The sequence below is a fragment of the Tachypleus tridentatus genome, chromosome 2 (genome assembly GCF_004210375.1).
Source record: "Tachypleus tridentatus isolate NWPU-2018 chromosome 2, ASM421037v1, whole genome shotgun sequence".
NCBI classification, from domain to species: Eukaryota; Metazoa; Arthropoda; class Merostomata; order Xiphosura; family Limulidae; genus Tachypleus; species Tachypleus tridentatus.
The window spans coordinates 78,924,645-78,945,296 of NC_134826.1; the positions used below are offsets into that span (position 1 = coordinate 78,924,645).

The 20,652-nt window shown below is 33.5% G+C and overlaps 2 protein-coding genes and 1 non-coding gene across 7 annotated transcripts in view; 2 read left to right on the forward strand and 1 right to left on the reverse strand.

The window, feature by feature from the left end:
* Positions 1 to 11,177, forward strand: part of LOC143244307 (serine dehydratase-like) — a 46,781-nt gene extending 35,604 nt beyond the window's left edge. For both annotated transcript variants that reach the window (XM_076488733.1, XM_076488734.1), the window contains exons 4-7: positions 1,823 to 1,862; positions 7,264 to 7,491; positions 8,777 to 8,901; positions 10,712 to 11,177. In XM_076488733.1, the coding sequence (XP_076344848.1) occupies positions 1,823 to 1,862; positions 7,264 to 7,491; positions 8,777 to 8,901; positions 10,712 to 10,896 (578 nt within the window). In that variant the 3' untranslated portion in view covers positions 10,897 to 11,177. The remainder of the gene's footprint in view (positions 1 to 1,822; positions 1,863 to 7,263; positions 7,492 to 8,776; positions 8,902 to 10,711) is intronic.
* A 2,927-nt stretch (positions 11,178 to 14,104) lies between these two features.
* TRNAS-UGA (transfer RNA serine (anticodon UGA)) lies at positions 14,105 to 14,178 on the reverse strand. Its single transcript has one exon. It is a non-coding gene; the product is annotated as a tRNA-Ser (tRNA).
* Positions 14,179 to 16,963: 2,785 nt separating this feature from the next.
* Positions 16,964 to 20,652, forward strand: part of LOC143244309 (PRKR-interacting protein 1 homolog) — a 62,602-nt gene continuing 58,913 nt past the window's right edge. The window contains exon 1 of one of the 4 annotated variants that reach the window (XM_076488741.1): positions 16,964 to 17,018. In XM_076488741.1, the coding sequence (XP_076344856.1) occupies positions 16,992 to 17,018 (27 nt within the window). In that variant the 5' untranslated portion in view covers positions 16,964 to 16,991. Of the gene's footprint in view, positions 17,019 to 17,166; positions 19,358 to 20,652 lie in introns of those variants that run through there. The other 3 variants (XM_076488739.1, XM_076488740.1, XM_076488743.1) reach the window with 3 other exon arrangements.

Here is a 20,652-nt window from a genome sequence, read left to right on the forward strand (position 1 = left end):
TCCTTTATAGACTGGATATACCAACTCATACATCTTGTATAATGTCTCCCTGATGGCAAATGTATATATGTGATATCTCAAGTCTCATCTCTCCACGTTTAACCCCCTTTTCTTTATGCTGTCATGAGGACTACCTCACAGTCACTTTTTTCACATTAAACTCTCTATATCATCTGGCTGTCTTGTTTCCAATAGCACACAAACTTTCACCAATGGCTATTCTTTAACTAATCCTACAGTTGTAATGGGTGTATGTATTCATTTAGTTATTCCTTCCTCACTGTTCTTTTACTTTTGAATTCTACAAGATGACGAGTAAAGATGCTTCCCAGGGTATACTTACCTAAAATACTACATCAGGTCAGGATAATGGAAAGCACTGAGCTAGACCATACCATCTGTTCTGGCTCAGTCAGTGTTCACTGTGAGATGAGATTTTGTTTCACAAGAACACTGAAATTTTGTTCATGGTACTTAAATATAACCTTTTCTAGTCCCATCCAGACTCCACCCATTCCATGGAAGCCAGCATTAGAGTTGTATTTATTCTTTCTTCTCTGGTTAGTGCTTGCTAGCCTTTAAAAATAGGGTTTTGCAGTTATCAATTGCACCTCCTTCAGTAAAATATATTTCTATACTGAGGACCAGTGGGGATTTGGGCACACTTTTCAAGGCTTCTACTACATAAATTCACTCCACTCTCTTTGAGTGGAGCATGGGAGACTCTTGTCACCAGCTCCCATCTGCTGTAGTAGTGAACCATGGAGGATCCACACTAATTGGAACATGAAAGCAGGTGCTGAAACATAGTCTCTCTATGATGAAAAATGGGGATGTGGTGTTTCTATAGTACATGGGCCTGTCTAGATACATTACAATATTCAAGTGAAGTTTGGACACATATCTTACCTACTCTCTATTCTTCTTGACCTGATCTTGCAAGGAAATAACCCTATCAGTTATGCTTACAGTAATTGATATTCCTTAATACCTAACTATGATATATCACTCATTGACTATACTCCCACAGCTGGCAATGGGGTCATAGAGTCTGATGACTACATAGTGGTTTCATAAGTATCCTTAAGTTGTTCCAACTATAATGTCTTCCTACTCTGGTTGGTGTGGGTTCATAGTGTCTGAAGGTGAGAGAACTGTACATTGATACTTTTTCATGTGCCTTTCTGTCACAGCTAGTATGCACTTATAAAGACTGATGGTTGAAGAGGTGAATGCAGTTGGTACAGTCTGAATGTGTCCCAACTGTACTAGACATATTAGCCTTCCATTGGCTTCTGTTATGTACCTGTCCTACTTATCCATGTGATACCTTTTAAGCTTATCATCTGTCCATCTCTTCAAATCCTTCATTTAGTTAAAGAAAGTATACTCTGATTAAGATGAGGTGTGGTCTCTTACAGATGTGTCCTTATAAAGCCCCTGATATGGAGTGTTATATCTCCTGCATTTCTTTTTAGTACTCTTGAAAGGAGGCTTATATAGTTAATTTCTGCACTTGCCTCTCCACCATCTGAATGTGGGAATACAGTTAACCTGTGCAAGGAGGTAAGCATCTCTAAAAAATATGTTTTTAGGTAAGAAGAATGTAACTTTTGTATTTTTTTCCTCTGAAATGTATGTACTTATGTAGTTGATGTCTGTAAATTAACAAGTTTTTTTTTTAAATAATTAACTTATTAACTCAACTAGGTTTATGTATGATATTTATCAAAATTGCTTTTCTGTATACATTTTCTTGTAAATGTTTCTGCTCTTTTGAGCTGTAAATGCTTGAATAACTACATTATTATACTTGTTACAGGTATATTTTATGTCACTCCATTTGACCATCCTATGGTTTGGTATGTATGAATTTCAAAGTCACTTAATACGTGAAAAATAGTTAATTCATACCCTAAAATTAAGATTGCCAGGTGTTTGTACTTTTTAAGAATGATTAATACACTGTTCTTTTACATGTGTATATATACATATATATATATAACTTAAAAAAAACAAGCAGAAACAAAAATTAATTAAACAAAAAAAAATGCTGCATTAATTGAAAAGATCCCAGGATACAAGTTATAGTGTGGAATTATCAATTGTACCCTAGGTTTTGAAGGTGACTGAAGAAGTAGGGCCCACATTGTGGTCAGGATACATTGTCTATCAGTCTTAATCTCCATTTGCCAATCTCAGAAATAAAAGAGTAACAATAGATGTAGAAATAGAAATTAGCAGAGCACATAGTTGTGGGAAGGTAACTACTCTCTCAAGTAAAGAAGAATAAAATTAATTGATATAAAAATAAGGTGCTGTCATTTGGGGATAAGCAAGTTGAAAACTTACCTCTTGAAGTTAGCATTCCAACCCCCAATAAAATAGAAAGGCACTAATTGATAGCACAGCAAACAAACTATACCAGCATGAAGCACCCCATCCAGCTATCCAAACAAACTAGTATAGCTCCCAACCACCACCCATTATACAAGTCTACTGTGACTATCGACAACAACAACAAAACCATGGCAGATATTTAATTTTTGAGGAAAGGTTTTTCACTTTCCCAAACTGGGGTGTTCAGGGATAGGATTATCCCACTTCGCCCCGCATGCAGATATGTTATAGAGATTTTGTGGATTTAAAGTTTAGAATTTCTATGGTTTTTAATGTTTGCTAATTGGAGGATTTGATGAGTATGTGTTACAAGAACCATGAAATGTCCAGGCAGAGCTGGCAAAGCAAAGGTTGAGGTCAGAGCCATAGATGGGATAGTTAGAAGATTAAAAGAAGCAAGTTGGCAGTGTTCAAATGAGTCATCAGTCCAAAGGGACTTATAGATCCCAATGTCCTAACTGGGATCGTAAAATACAAATGTGTGACTATCATGTTCTAAGCAAGCCTTTATATGCAGCAAGGTGTACATCTGCATGAAGTAGTGCCAAGTTGTTAAATGACCTTATTCATAGCTAGAAATAGTTATAAGAAATTTTAAGTAAAATTTTCTCAAATTTTTATTTCTTTATATTAGTTTAATATATTCTTATATTTGTTACAGAGTAATTTAATAATTATTTTAAAGTTTCTTTATTAAATCCATTAACTATTAATTTTTGTATCAGTATTTCAACATTAATGATAAAATATTGTAATTTATTACAAATTTTACAATATCACTTATTCAGATATGACAGTTCATATTAAAGTTGAATTTTAAAATTAGTAATTACAAGCACAAACTCCCATTGAACAGCATTTCCACTAACTTGAATAAAACAGAAAGATGTGGAGAAAGTGTTTAGTAGCATACATATTGACATGAACTGATTTTTTATATCTCAGGTAAAAAAATATTAGTCAGAAACATTAAAATATAAAAAACAGAATTTAGAATATCACTACAAATAGATGGGAACAATAAATATATATATTAAGAGCACAGAATGGCAAAATAATATGTTAAGAAGTTTTAAAGATACAGTATTTTTGGTAACACATCTATCTATATGAGAAGAAAATTTTGTCATGTAAGAGAAAGGTATCCAGCAGTACCAATGTGGCAGAACCATCTTGTTGTGTACAATAAAATAGGAAGAGGCTGCAGATAAAACAAATGGCATAGAACAAAGATCTCTTGTTAATAACCTGTGAAGAGAAAATGGAGATGTGGTATCTTAGATGGCTAACTCATATGTCAGTAAGGAAAGTTGTTGATTTGATTGCTGTAATCTCCTGTTAAGTACCATAAAGTGAAAGAATAATGAACTTCATAATCTTTCAGTAATAATCTGTGAAGAGAAAATGGAGCAATGATGGCTTAATTAGCTAATTCATATGTTGTATACAAGGTTGTGGACTTATATTGTACTTAGGTTTTATTTTTTTCAGAAAAATTTTAATTTTTATGACATATTGGTATCTCGATGATTGCTTGGAGAGTGGTGGAATTAGGCCTGCAGATAATAGGATACTTGATGATTTTATTATGTGGATATTTATTTCAAAATAAATGTGACAGTTTGACCACAAAGAATGAGGCAGGTTTCAAATTTCATATAGAACACTGTAACATGGTTGTGGGCTGACTTAGTTCAACTAATACTACCTGCTATTACATTAAATATTTATTTGAAATAAGGATACAGTGTGCAAATGGAGTACACAGGCACTAACTCAAGGGTTTATAGTTAAAACAAAGTGAAGGGATTTGAGACTAGGACTTCTAATAACACTTTTTATTTAAGTCATCAACCATTTATATCTTCACACATGTATATATTTTAATTCATGTTTATCATAGGCAGTCATTTTAACTATTGACATGATGACTGATGTTTAAGAAAGAATGGCATTCAAAATGCTTACAAATAACTTGGGCATGAAATAGCATTTCCACTAACAGTAAGAGAGATCTTCTATCCTCCTCCTTCTATGAGATGAGCTGAGATGTGAATAATAAGATAAGTTTGGATTGCTTGCTAAATTTGTAATGTTCCAGTGTCTGTTATAGAACCTTTTATATTAGCATAGGGGGGAATTGTTGGCCTATTCATAGTGTCATAATGTCAGCTGACTTCCTGTTTGTGATTTTTTAAGCTCATTTCGTAATAATAATTTGTACTAACATGTCATCAAGTGACCAGAGTTTCTTTTTGTTTATGAACTCCAAAATTGTGAGTTACTTAGTTAATCAGTCACCATAGCCCATACTGTCACATCATCCTGCTATCCAAAGTCTTTCTTTGTTTCAACGTCCATGTATGCTTAACCCCTTTTAACCTCGATTGTGTCAATTCATTTCAACTCAAACATACAATGGACAGTTTCTTATCTTTAGTTTATAGCTTGAATAGCCCCTTTTAACATTGATAGTGTCTCTCTGTTCTAATTTAATTTAAACAAATAGTAGATGTTTTTCAGTGGCTTTAAATAGCTCCTCTGTTGTCCTTGGTAGTGTCAGTTCTTCATAAACTAGCTATAAATTAATGACATAGCAATAAGTTTCTCAGTGTGTCTCCTTGAGCTGTTGTTATTCTATAAACATTATTGCCTTGAATATGTTTTCTTTTACTACACTATTTTCTGTTAATTATTACAATTACCTATACAGGCATTCAAATACCTAGCAATACCTCAATGGTAATGTTCAATGGAAGTCACCACTATTTACAATATAAACAACAATACTTACTACATAATTCAAGGAAATACCACAAATTATAACAGGGCAATTAAGATATAAGGTATTGATTTTGCTATCCACAGATAACAATAAACTTGATCTGCAGGGGAAAGGACATTTTGAGCTACAGAAAGTGTTTGACAGAATGGACTATAAGGGAAAAGTGGATGGGATGACCAAAATATACCATACCAATATACTGAAGAAGTACTTTTAGGAGAAAGAGGGCATAATTAAGCAGTTATTGAGGCACAGATGGACATGACAGATGTGGCTGCCTCAGATGCAGAACCAGAAAACAGTGACTTTGTCATAGACGTAATAGACCTCAGACTACTTAGTAGACATGAGATGTACAAACATATCAACATAAAGAAAGAGCTGAGTGGCAAAAGGAAGGAAGAGGTATAAGCTCTACTGTGCCAGTTTACAGATAAGTTAGGAGAGATAGACCTCATGCAATATCCAGATGAGAACAAGGGATCTTGTCAAGTTGAAGCCCTAATAAATATCTTATGCATAGAGAGGCTGACAAAGAAGCTGCAAATGCTGGAGCAGATTCTATGAGGATACTTAGTGTTTGATCTGAGAACTATCTTTGTATATAATATTGAAATATATTGTAAATATTTTTCTTGAAAAGGAGTTTATTGTTAGATATACAAGACTGTTTAGTGTAAGAGTTATTATTTAGTTTATTTTGTGACTTAGTACTTAATAATTGTTTAATTTTCATGAGAAGCATATTAAAAGTAATTATTTTAAAAGGCAAAAGTTATGACAAATTACATTATTCAACTCAGTAAATGCCATATGTTGTGAATGTAATTTAACATCACATTCCTCCGAACCTTCTGTACTTTTCTTCTTGACCCAAATGAGTGTTGTTACATCATATCATATCATAGTTTGTAGAAAGTTCTAGGCCTCAGATGGACAATATGTATTTATAAGCAACTAAGTGAGTGCAAATTAAAAAGGTAAAAGTTAAATCAGAAAAATCATGGACTGCATGATTGTTAGTTTATCCATAATGGGTATTCTTTTGAAGTGAATTTCAAAAAGATAAGGAGAATAATTTATCTTGTCAAAGAGTGTTCTATAGTACTTTAACCTGGCTTTGTAGAATTTGAAGGAAACAATTATTTAAAATTCTGGATACCATGGGGTAACATAACTGAACTTATCTCAGATTTTGTAGTGAGAAACAGAGTAGAGAAAAGAAATTTGGCTTTTTATATGGGTTCTATAACAACCGATCTAGCTTGTATGGACTTCTGACAAGAAAAAAAGAATTATTTAGAGGTTTAGATACAACTGTTATATCCTATAATGTAAATATTTTTGTACATATATTTTCCTTGTTTTGAATATATTTTAAAAAAAGGTGACTTGTATGCTGTCCATTTATTGTTTGAATTTATCACCAACAAGTCACAGACACCTACTTGTCAAAGAATCTAGCCCAATAAAACCGGTTCTATATCATCATAATTAGTTGTATTTATTTGAACCATATAAGAAAAAAAATTGTATGTTAGAATACATAGAGATTAAAGAAAAATAGTTGAACTTCATTAAATAAAGAAAGTGTTCTTTTAAGAGCTGAATTCACATAATTAAGAAGCTAATGCTCTTAAAGATATACATAACACCTAAAAAAAAGTAAATACAATAATGCTTTTTTCACTCTTGTGTTATTAGATTTTACTTTGTGACATTTTGGTCTTAGTCCAACCTTAAACATTGAACAGAGTAAGAAGGACATCTGTTGATTGAACTTCAGTTTGAAGTATCTCTCAAGCTGTTTGATAAACAGCTATTTGTTATTTATAGTTTAGTTTATTAATATGAAAAATACTTGGCTTAAGTTAATCAAAAACAGTCTTAGATAAGATGTGATTTTATAGAACAAAATCACAAGTACTATAAACAACTTACAAAAAAGGAGTATTCAAATTCGGTATGTTATAAAAGAATTTTACCCACGAACAGCAGACAAATATTTAGCACAATTTCATATTACAGGAATATTATAAAATTAATAATTTGAAGAAAAAAATCTTACTTATACTTAGGGATGGCCACTCGACAATGATAGAAGAGTTGCACAGCCAACTGGCTGTTTGTCCAAGTGTTATCGTGTGCAGTGTTGGTGGTGGAGGCTTGCTTTGTGGCATTCTTTCTGGCTTAGCCAAAGTTGGCTGGCAAGATGTTCCAGTTGTTGCCATGGAAACAAAGGGTGCAGAAAGTTTTAATGTATCTGTTAAAGCGGGACACATTGTACGCCTTCCTGAAATAACCAGGTAGTACTACTTTAAACCAAATAACAGTTGTGTTTGTTAAGAGGGTCGGATTTTGTATCTACTATTGTTTACAATTCCTACATAAACTAGTATATTGTCTAATATAAACAGATTTTATCAATTTTTAAAAATTAAAATAATTTAAATAGTATCCTGTTAATGAAATCTCTCAAGTCTCATAAGTAAATAGAAGTAGTTATTTTATGAAATGTTCAGTTTGTTTTTTGTTGAATTTCTTTGCATTTTTTATTGCTGTTGATATTAATAATCATACAAGCATATCAGAGAAGTATAAAAGTACTGTTCTCTGAGGAATAGCCTGTAGTGGGTTACAATTAAAAATGCCCTAACACATCTGAATACAGACTGCTGGTGTAATAAGTGGGTGAAATTATTATAAACATAAAAAAGAGTTATTCTCAATTTAGTTTTTTGTTTCTTTTTCGAAATTTTTATCATTTACGATCTGTGCTTAGTTCTGAGTGAGCAAGATATACCTAACTGAGAAGAATGTTAATCATGGTTACTGCAGGTGTATATTCTTCTATATGTGTCCAATATACATAAATAAGTTGTTAATTCCTTTGCCATGATGTCTTGCACACTGGGCATTTGCATAAAGAGACATACTAAAAAAAAAAGAAGAATTCTTTCTTTTCAATTGATAATGAGTGTCTCCCAAAAGCTTGAACTAGAATATTTATTATTCCAAACATAGCTAGTATACCTAGTTTTTAGAGTATGTAATTGTGTCCTTTGTTCAGTCTAGTTGCTATAATACACATAACTGATGCTGGCCAGCTTGGAGAATGGGACAGATTATACTAGCTGCCTTTAAATTATTAAGAAATTATAATACTTATTTCAAAATCAAGCAGTTAAGTTAATCTCTTTTCTTTTGGTTACATTTCACTGAAAAAACCCAACAAACTACAGATACAACTCTTAAATATTTGTTAATGAGGTACTTAACTGTTTGCTAGCTAACTGTTTATTAAAAGACATACTTGTATAAGGAAAGAGGAGAAAGTATAAATTGTTGTTTATCAATGCTGACATCTGATTGTATACAAACACAAATTGTAGTATTTTATTATTTAAAAATATAGGCCAAACCACATTTACAATACAATTTTGTTGAAATTTTATTGTGTAATGTAAACTGTTGTTATGCCTATATTTTTAAACAAAGTTTATTGCATACTATTGCTTTATTTTATAATTTATCATAATATATCCTTTTATTCATGACTAAATGTTGTATCATTTGATTTGATTATTGTAGCATTGCAAAATGTTTGGGTTCTGTGGTTGTATGCCAACAACTGATGGATTATCTCCCCACATGTCCCATCATTTCTGAAGTAGTGGAAGATAGAGAAGCTGTACTTGCTTGTTTAAAATTTGCAGGTATGATTTGTAATATCTTACTTCTTACAGTATTACCTCTTTTTTGAACGATTTTTAATAAAAAAATATTTATTATATAAAAAAACGTAACGGACCAAAAAAGAAACTACCAAAACAGTAAAAAGTGCTTAATTATCACAATTTTTCAGAAAGTATCACAATAAAACCGTTATGAAATGTGAAGTATTTCTTAGTTAATATTCTTCTACTGGCTCAGCCAGAAGCTTAGAAACTTGTAAGGCTAAAATTTGAGAGGTTTGATACCTGCAAGGGGCATGCCAGAGACAGCTCATATGACTGTTTAAACCAATATTTTCCATATAGTTGGATGTGCCCCACAGGGGGAGTGCACAGTTATTTGACAGAAAAAAAATCAAAAAATAACACTAGAAGAAACTAAACAGTTGGAGATGACAATTGTGAAGTCTTGCTCAACACTATTTTGTATCATGCAATGTTTCAAGCATCTTCAGTGCCAAATGATAATCTGTATTAGTTAGAAGCAGTTCTAGCCAAATCACCTTTGTGGAATGAGAATCTTGTGCATTTAAAAATAGTACTTGTTGTAACTTTGGATTTCTTTCTGATTCCATTATATGCAGTTTTATCCAAATATACAACAATGTTGTATGACTTACTGTTTAATCAATTATATAATCCTTTAAATGTATTTTCATGTATGAGTGTTAGATCCTGATTGTAAACTGATTCAAATGCTGAGCATAATGATACAGTATTGTATAAAGGAGGTGAGCATCCATACACTGGATCAGATACAGGTGAGATTGAGACTGTGACAAGAAATATTGTCGTTATCATGAAGCAGACACAAGAATGTTTCAAGATTTGGATTTTCCTTGTTTGTTTTTTGTATTCAAACTACGACTGTATTTGCCTCAAAGTCAGTAAGCAACTGTTTGAGTTTTGTTGATTGCAAAGAAGAATATTGATTTCAGTGAGAAATTCCCTGATTCACCACATGGGCTTGGATCTAATAATAGAATTTGCAATTTTGTTTGTAAATGATACTTTTGTGTTCAATGAACTGTAATCTGAGAAAGTATGTGTTGATGCTATTCTGAATTCTTCATAGATTGACATGTTTTCAATACAGTTCTGCATTTATGCCTACTGCACTTGGATATGTCTTATGTAGCCTTTGTGTTTTATATATGAGCTATAAAAAGATATGTTGTTCTTGCTAACCAGATCAAGTCATGTATCATGCTACTAAAATGTTTTGTCATGTTGTATACTTTCAATTATTTTTCTTCCTTGTAGTTGACAGTCGCTTATTGCATAGCACTTGCTCTTTAATAAAAAGATCAGTAATACAACACTTAGGTTGAGTTATTGGATCAGAATACACCACACAAGACAGTGGGCAATTACAACAGTAATCTAATAGTGCTTTCACTTTGCTATCAAAGCTTTTTTCATTTATTTCATATTTACTCACTGCTTACAAAAATTAATTTATTTAACAAAAACTATTACACAGAAAAAGAAAAAAATGTTGATTTCACTGTTATCACTTGCAAGAATAATTTTCACGTGAGGGGAGCACAATGGAAACTTTGAGTTAGGGGTGCTGCTATTTAAAGTTTGAAAAACTTGCTTGGACAAAACAAACCCAGTAAATTTATTGAACTGTGTTGAAGAGTATGTTTTCTGTACATTTGATCAAACCTGTTAAGAAAGTACTTAGTTTTGCAAATTTGTCATTTATATTCAAAACATAAATTGCTCACCTCTGTATCATAAGTTAATTATTCTGTTTGTTTATGTGAAACCTTAATTTGTTTTGTAGATGATCATCGAATGCTTGTTCAACCTGCTTGTGGTGCTACTCTTGCTGCTTTGTACAGTGGGATCCTCAGCAATCTGATTCAGAATAAGGAGATTACAGGTGATGGCCCAGTTGTAGTTATCGTCTGTGGTGGATGTGATGTTACTCTCAATAAGTGTGAAGAATGGAAACAAATTATAAAGTAATACTCATTTGCTCTGACCAGTCCAATCTCTCCAAACATCGACTAATCTGCTGTTTAATATGTGTATATTTGATAAGTGATTCAATTAGTTAATACAAAGTTCTGCAATCTATGGTATGTACAAGCCAAACAAATATTTGTGGCAGGTGCTACAAGCTAGTTGCCTTCCTTACTCAGAAAATGACTCAGAAAATAATTACTAATTCTGATAGTTCATCATTTTATTGTAGGTGTCTATGATTTTTTGGCAATATATTCAAACAATAAATGGACAGTACACGATCCCTTGTTTTTTCAATGATATATTCAGAACAACTCAAACATATTTACAAAAAAATTTTATGCCATAGAATATCACAGTTTTATCTAAAACTAAATAATTATACTTTTCTTGTCAAAAGTCCACAAAGCCTGGTTCTATTACTTTATAATCCAACCGACAAAACAAATTTATTTTTCTATTCAGTTTTTTATAGCAATCTGCAATAAATTCACTTGTTTTCCTGTGGGTTACTACAGTTGTTTTTAGAATTTACATAATTGTCTCCTTTTTGTCAAAGTTTACACAGGTGGGTTCAGTTACTTTAGAAAACACTTAAACAAGACAGATTATTATCCTTATTTCTGTTAAATAAACTGTGAAACTCAATTTAAAATATCACTTGTTACAACTAAACTAATAATCACCAGTCCAACATCACTTTCAATAACTTTACTTTTCTGACTTATGGTATATTAAATGCAACTTAATTAATTGTAGAACTATACCAACAATATCAATTATTTAGTAATACTAAAATTTATATAATTTAACTGATATTAAATAGAATAATGAGACATGACACAAGTGTAAAGGAAAATGAACAATTATTAAATATGATACACAAACAGTGCATTTCTTTGTAATGATGAGAAACCCACTTGAAGTAAAAGTGGGTTCTCAAGATGGCTGGTATAGGGATTAACACTTTTACCAAAATAAAGCAGAGTTAAAAAAACCTGAAGATGACTTAAGAAGGTCAAAACGTTGTTCTTTGCCTCATTTTGGTAAAAGTGTTAATATCCATACCAGCTGTCCTGATATGCATTTCTAATTCATTTCTTAGATGACTTAAAAAGATCAAAACATTGTTTTGTACTTTATTTTAATTAAAGTGCTAACATTCATAGCACCTGTCTTGAAAATACAGTGGACGTGTTTGCTGTTTACTTATGTCAAACCATCACCTTCACTAGTTCACTCTATTGACTAAAGAAGACCAAACCAGACTATAAAGTCCAAAGTTTCTTAGTTTTAGAAACTTTTCATTTACATAGCACAGCATGGTATCTATATGACTAGTTATTCTCATTACACATAGATTATGGCCCAGCATGGCCAGGCGGGTTAAGGTGTTCAACTCATAATCTGAGGGTCACGGGTTCGAATCCCAGTCGCACCAAACATGCTTGCCCTTTCAGCCGTGGGGGTGTTATAATGTGATGGTCAATCCCACTATTTGTTGGTAAAAGAGTAGCCCAAGAGTTGGCAGTGGGTGGTGATGACTAGCTGCCTTCCCTCTAGTCTTACCCTGCTAAAATAGGGATGGCTAGCACAGATAGCCCTTGAGTAGCTTTGTGCAAAATTAAAAAACAAACAAACAAACAATACACATAGATTAGGCCATAACATCTGCATATCATCTGAATGGTCACTAAAGGGCATTTATATTGGCATCCTTATGCAATATTGCATTAAGCAGTGTTCACCAGGAGTGGTAGTTCGTATTAGAAGTAAGGAGATAACTTGAAAAAAAATCATCTTGAAAGTTTTTGATCATGTGTTATGTGGAAATTGCACATATTCAGAACAAAGAATAAATTCAGAAGAAAATATTATAACACTACAAGAATATAGAAAAACATGATATATTCTACACCTCGTACTAATGTTAGTGTGGAGTAGTCGGGTATGAATTAGCAAAATACTACCTCCTGACATATGCTGCTCAGCCTGCTGTGCCCCCAGCTCTGAAGATTTTATAAGGATAGCTCAAAGCTGAGGGGTGTACACAAACAATTGTGCCTCATACTGAGACTGTGCAGTATAGAAAGATTTTTAGCCCCTCAAAAACGTAAGAGGCCTATAATGGCCCCATGCAAAACGCCTACTCAGGGTCTACGAAATAAAACAGTAAGAAGCTCCCCTGGCCTCAGAATGGTGGGTGCTAGCAAGCATAGCAGTAGCACTTTTGTACATGGCAACTAAACCACATAAAATGGTTCTTTTTTAATCCGTTGGGTATGTTGGGATGACCAATTCTTGTCTTGTTCCTGGCATTCCTGTGCTTATGCTCATAGTTTCCACAGCAGACTCCCTATGTGGCCCTTGTCTGCATCATCTTGGCTGACCAACTTATCCAGGTCAACTTTAGAGGTGGTTGCAATTATCGAGTATAATATGTCAACAGTAGTACAACTGCATGCCTTCACTAGACTATAATGGTTCTCTGTGGTGCAAAAAGAAAGCTAACCTTGTGCAGAAGATTGCCAAGACCTGGGATGCAAAGTTGCACACAAGAATCAAGTGTGCCCTCCAAACCAGGAGTTTCCCTGCCTTACGTGCAGTCTATGACTGCCACAAGCGAGTCCAAAGTGCCAGAGAGCTGTAATAGCTCAATGAAGAAATAACAGCATGTGTGCCAGAGCTCTCATACAAAAGGTGAACCAGAAGTCTTTGAGTCACCTGAAACTCTTCCAGTGTTCTTGCTGGGTGAGCTAATCGTGCTTGTTACTTCAAAAAGGAAGCAGAGCCTCTGGCAAGACATATCCCCCATGAGAGGGTGATGATTTTGGAGGTAAGAGAGAAGGATTGCAGCACCATTCACTTCTGATACCTCTGACAACTGAAAGGTATGGAAAGACAGAGTTAAAGAAAAGCTGGAAGCAAACATATAAACTGCTTTCAATCTGTCCTCCTGTGATGTATACTGAAGCAAATCAAGCTGGAACAAGCCCATATCAAAGCAGAAAGAGAAAGTAAATGTCTCAAAGCCAAACAAGCCCGTATTGAAGCAGACGTCAATCTAAATATTAATGCAAAATGACCCGATTCAGGGCTGGGCAATATTCTTGGCTGGGATCTAAAGATCCAATGCCTGAGAGTTGGATGTGGAGTGAAACGGGAGCGCCCCGAGAAAACCCGCTTTAAAATGAAATTCGTGCGTTATTGACCCATATGGGTATCGACCCCACGACTTTCGCGTTTCAAGCCCGACGCTCTAACCAACTGAGCTAACGGGCCGTATATGAATGGTCTGCAAACACAAACGAACGTGGCAGTTTAGAGAGAGAGAAATCTGAAGAATTATCTCTCTAACTGGAGTGGTCAGGAACGTTGTGGTCCCTCTTCGTCCCCTCACGTGAAAAATTATTGAAATTTACATGGGGTTTTTGCCTTTATTTTATTATGACTTTTAAGGTGAATAAGTGAGGTTGGTCATAATACTGGTGAGCGAGACAAAGGCGGCACCGGAGAGGCCAGCCAAGCCAGAACCCCAACAGCAGATGTCAAAATAAATATGAACGCGAGACGACCCGTTTCAGGGCAGGGCAATAATATTGCCTTGGCAGGGATCTAAAGATCCAATGCCTGAGATTTAGCTGTGAAGGAAGCGGGAGTGCCCCGAGAAAACCCACTTTCACAGGACAAGCGCCGACAGATTTACCTGTCCTGTGCCCGAGATCTAAAGAAGTACATATTATAGTCATGAGGTTTATCTTTTATGTACTTTGTTGTATGATTTGTGATTGCTGAAATATGTTATATGGTGAAATATATTTTGTCGGTGAACTGGCTAATTTACATAGTGATGCAGTTAGTTTGTTTCTGTGTTCTGCTTTTAAATAATATTTGGGCCCGGCATGGCCAAGCGTGTTAAGGCGTGCGACTCGTAATCTGAAGGTCGCGGGTTCGCATCCCCGTCCCGCCAAACATGCTCGCCCTTTCAGCCGTGGGGGTGTTATAATGTGACGGTCAATCCCACTATTTGTTGGTAAAAGAGTAGCCCAAGAATTGGCGGTGGGTGGTGATGACTAGCTGCCTTCCCTCTAGTCTTACACTGCTAAATTAGGGACGGCTAGCACAGATAGCCCTCGAGTAGCTTTGTGCGAAATTCGAAAACAAACAAAAACAAACCTCCTAATAGCAATAATATTGGCATAGTGAGAAGAGCCTAGAGGTTTCAAGAAATATGACGTCAACCATATTACAACAAATAAACAGCGTGTTCAAAGCATTACTTGTACCAAGCTACGTAACGGTTTTGTTTGGTTTTTGGAATTTCGCACAAAGCTACTCGAGGGCTATCTGTTCTAGCCGTCCCTAATTTAGCAGTGTAAGACTAGAGGGAAGACAGCTAGTCATTACCACCCACCGCCAACTCTTGGGCTACTCTTTTACCAACGAAAAGTGGGATTGACCGTCACATTATAACGCCCCCACGGCTGGGAGGGCGAGCATGTTTGGCGCGACGCGGGCGCGAACCCGCAACCCTCAGATTACGAAGCGCACGCCTTAACGCGTTAGGCCATGCCAGGCCCAGCTACGTAACAAAATTTATCACAACTATTGTTTTTAAAACAATCAATCTTAAACACTTTGTCATGAAATCTAAACAATTATTAAATACAAAATTATTAAAGTTATTAAATTACAAAATAAACTAAAATTAACACTTATACTAAACAATCTTGTATTTCCAACACTATTTAATTGGTTATTTTGATTTTTGTGCAAACCAAAGTGGGTACAAAACTATTTGAAGGTTGGATATTATTGTTTTGTTGTTTTTGAATTAAGCACAAACCTACTCAATGAGTTGTTTGTGTTCTACCTACCATGGGTATCGAAACCCGGTTTTTAGCATCGGAAGTCCGCAGACATACCGCTGAGCCACTGGGGCGCTTTTAAGTGTGGTGTACACGATTTTTGAAGTTCAATATGAGTATTACAATACACATGGTTTAATTTTGGAATAGTGCGAGTGTTATATTTTTTTATTTTCAAGAAGTGGTAGTTTATTACAGGTTTGGTTACATAACTGTTCTTCAAATCTCACATTGTGTAGTTCAGTTGTTGTGAAGTGACGATTATTGTGTTACAGCATTATGTTATTAGCATCTTCTAAGTTTCTGTTGTTGTAATTTAATATTATTGTACCATAATATTTCTTAGTGAATGGAACGTTCCAGGCCTTTGTCGGCTCTTTGAATAAAAATTCAAAATATAGTTCAAGTAAGTTGGTCAGATGGGTAGATCCAGACTGGGTGATTGCAAATTTAGCCATGAAGAGCATATAGAATCGATTTATAAAATGAACGTATAAAGACAGAGTAAGGAATAAAAAAAAAATTATCTCGTTTCTTCAAATTATATTCTAAGTAACTGAAACAGCCTGTGTGAACTTTGACGAAAAGAGACAATTATTTAAAGCTGAACATGATAACCTACCATGTAATGAACATTTGTATAAACATTTAACTTGTTTAATATTTTATTTTAAAATAAGTGGACTGTTTGCTATTTGTGTACTGTTGAAAATTATTGCCAACAAGTCACAAACACGTACTGTAAAAAATCCGGTCTATATTAAAAACGTAATAATGACAATTAAACCATTTTGAGACTAATAAAGTTGAAGAGGGCTTAAATAAGTTAGGCAGAAAACATTCTAACAATCAACACAGCAAAACAGTATAACACAACAAGAACATTTTACGATCATCAGGCACAAGACTTTGTCGAAATGTACTTTTGTTAAAAAATCAAATTGTAATATGAAGTTGTTGCGTTACTCATTCTACCTACCTCCAAATATTCTGTTTGTAGAAATATATCTCAGGACATATGGTATGGGTATTAACACTTTTACTTATAAAGCGGAGAACAACGTTCTGACCTTCTTAGGTCATCTTCAGGTTGACCTGAAGTGTTAATACCCATATCAGCCAACCTGAGATATATTTTTACTTCAAGTGGGTTTCTCGTCATCGCGAATTATATGTGTAGATTGTCAGTATTTTGTTATTAGTATTTGCAAAATTGATGTGACCTTCATGAATCGAAAGTTCAATGACCAAAATGTTAGTTCTTACAAATAATTTATTATCTGACACGTGTAACGTCTCGTAATTACTAATATGTAGCAATTAGGTTTTATTTTGAATGAAGCTGAAATATCACAAATTGTGAGATAGAAAACAATCACGCAACATGAACATTTTCGCGGAAATTTTATGAGTTAACGAGACTTCTCGAGAATATCCGTTATGAAATATGGCGGCAATGGATAATTCAGAAGCGAATTTAGATTTAGGCAAAAAATCGAATGCTTCGCAGCCTGTCATTATTCCAAAGACAGCCATTGATCTTCAGAGAATTAAACTTGATCGCTTGATTCAAAATTTTGTACGTCTAGAATACAGATGTATTAATAACGGTAGCTAAATTTACGTTCTCTCAATTTTCTTTTACCACCACTACCACCAGTAGTTTACTATTTAATTTAGTGCTATTAATATAATGTAAATAATAAAATAGTTTTACTAGTAGCACGGCATGCTGAGCGAGAATTGTTAGGAACTAATAACATTAATACTAAAAGTAAAAGACATAGTAATACTTAAAGTATTTATTCTTAGTGTTAATATTAGTATAATACTAACACTTAGTAATTTTAGTTATGGTATTAAGAGTTGTCTTTTACTGTTTTACTTTTACTCACCACAATTACTATCTATAGAAGTTATTAGTATATGAAATTAGAAGAGTGTGTAGCATTTGTGCTGTTAACTTATCTTTTTATTTTTCGTCAGACTAGCTGTTTACAAAAAATAAATATGATATCATGCCATCATTTGATTCACCACTTTCTATGAACTTACACTAATTTTGAGGAAATCTTTATGCCATATGTTCACTGTTTTTGAGGTGAGTAAAACTAAAAGGTAACTCAAGATACCATATTTTTACGCTCCATAACTACAAGCAGCTTTGTTTTCATTTGCCTTTGTCTATGGTTATTGTTATGGGATGGAATTCTGCAAGCCTAGTATCCCTTGGTGACATGCAGTGAATTGTATAGTACTAATACTTATAGATTGGGTTGCATGTACATTTTTGTAATTGTTAATGAACATTGCTGTTTTAAATTTATCAAAGAAATGGTCAACAGGATAGATGTTGAGGGGTGCAGGTAATCATTGCTGAATTGGATTTTATGTTTTTCTGCATATGGGGATAAAGAAAATTGAGATTTTCGTTCCTAATTTCAAAAAATAAATTTTGAAGAGAAGACAAGAATGATACACTGTGATTTAGGCAACTGAATAAATTGGAAATACTGATCAAATGTAGAAACATATTAAAGTAAATTTAGCAAAATTAAAGAAAAAATAAATGTGGCTGTAAGTAAAATACTAAATTGGCTTACAAAGGATATAAAAATATCATTAAAAATATGAAAAGTTTAATCTCGCAGCAGTGATGAGAAATTTGAGGGATTACAGAAGAATAAGAGCTGGTCATATGGAAAATAAAGAACCTTAATGAAAAGGTTTAATGTAAAAATAGTGAGGGATTCTGAACACTTTAAAGATAAGCAAAATGTTAGGGTGGGAGTAGGACATTTGAGAAGTAATACTAATAAGCTAATATCCGAAGGCTGGGATGTTAAATTTTACTGATGAAGATTTAAACAATATTCTGTGACATAAGCAGTTGCTAGATTAAAACAAGATGGAATTAGATAATATTAATTTTGAGCTTCTTGCGAAATAGTTTAGAAGTTTAAGAAATGGTAAAGCTTCTGGTCCTTATAAAATTTACTCACTAGTTTTAACATAATGTTTGGGGACAACAAGGGACCTATTGATCCATTTTAATTGTCCTATTTTTCAAACTAAATTTAAAATATATTAAAAGTTTTTAATCCAGCCCATATCATTTATGTAGATAACTACCTTTCTCTTAAACTTAAATTTACTGCCTTCATATATGAGTCACTTACTATTAGTTATTGGTTAGAATGGTTAGACTAGAGGACATGATATAAATTTTGGCAGGGTAGGAGTCTTCTCTAACTAAGCTTTATTTTTCATATAAGGAGGTTAGCCTATATATATTTTTGCCATATTGGGTCTGCATGTCAAGTCTGTCCTGAAATTATGGGGTTCATGACAGATGCTTAAATGTTTACACTGAAAACAAATTATACATGCACTTGTCAGATTTAATTCAAAGTGCAAAGAGGATAACCATACAATTTAGTGCCTGTCCACCATTCAATCTGTATGCATTCTTGAGAACGTAGTAAGTTGCTGTCAGTAAACCTACCATGAACCCCTTTTCATTTCTACTGCGATGACAAATGAGTGTACAGGAGTTCATTTAAATGAAATTGCAACAAAGTATTACAAAAATGGTAATTGCATATAATGATAGTCTAGATTCTTTACACAGCTATGCGTAGGAATCACTACCGTTATGGTGATAAAACAAAAATTAAAAACAACAAACATTTACCTTATTCCTTTTCATGTGTTTCTTAAACGTAGTATCTTTTTATTAAAATTTCAGGTTTATATTGATCATAAACAGTACATTTAGAAGCTGTGATACATATCCTGCAATGCTTATACATTTGTTTGTGATATGTGGCATGAGTGATGTAACAATATACATATGTACAGCTTTTTGTAGTGTAGCATATACAACGTTAATCAGCTAAAAATTTCCTGCTGGTACGGCAGCAAGTTTACTGATTTACGATGTTAGAATCAGGGGTTCGATACCCCTCGGTGGCTTGCAAAAAGACCCCCTCCAGTTCAATATGTATAGTTTCTGGTTCTTTGTATTTTAAGTATAACAACATTCTTTAAAGACTTTGAGCTATATTAGTATCTCCAGTAACTATTCCAAAAATATATATATATATAATATTTTGGTGTAAAATTTGTACATCACAGTGGCTAAATTATGCCAGGGGATGATGTTTCAGATTTCTTTCTAAACTGTTCTGGGGCATAATAATAAGTTGTACTTGTACATATGTATAATCAACATAGCAAGACCTTATAGTTGTGATGTTAACAACTGTATAATTTGTGGAACTAAGATTTTGTTGCATTTATTTTGTATATTAATGACTTTGAAAAGTAAAAAAATAATGTTTCTGGTTCTGGTTCCTTATTTTGTCTAATTATGATACTTAGCAGAATAACTGGTTTTTGCCCATATCTCTCAAGAAAGTCCTGGTGTAAATATTATATACTTTATTATCTACCTTTCATTGGGCCCCCTGAGCTGTCAGGGCTCTTTCAAATTCTGTTCTCTGCTGCATGGTAGCTGTGTCACTCACTGATGCAACTTTAATATTAACTTCAGTTGAAACAAACTGTCTTAAGATCAAATGTGAAGATCACTTTACAAGGTGAAAAGAAGCAAAGTAAAAATAAGTGGTGAGAAGTAGTAAAAACTAAAATCATTTCCATAAATTTAAACTGTGAGATCAGTTGTATAAAGAGCAAGTAATTTAACCACCTATAACATTTGAAAGAATAAAATAAGTAGTATGAAAAATATATATATTGTGTTATTTTTACATTCTTTAGTATCTCCAAAGCAAGTTGTACATCTGATATTTCAGACACAGTAGAGGTATTGATAATGCACACGATAGAAAGTTACACTGAGAGAAATATTTCATGTGTCATATTT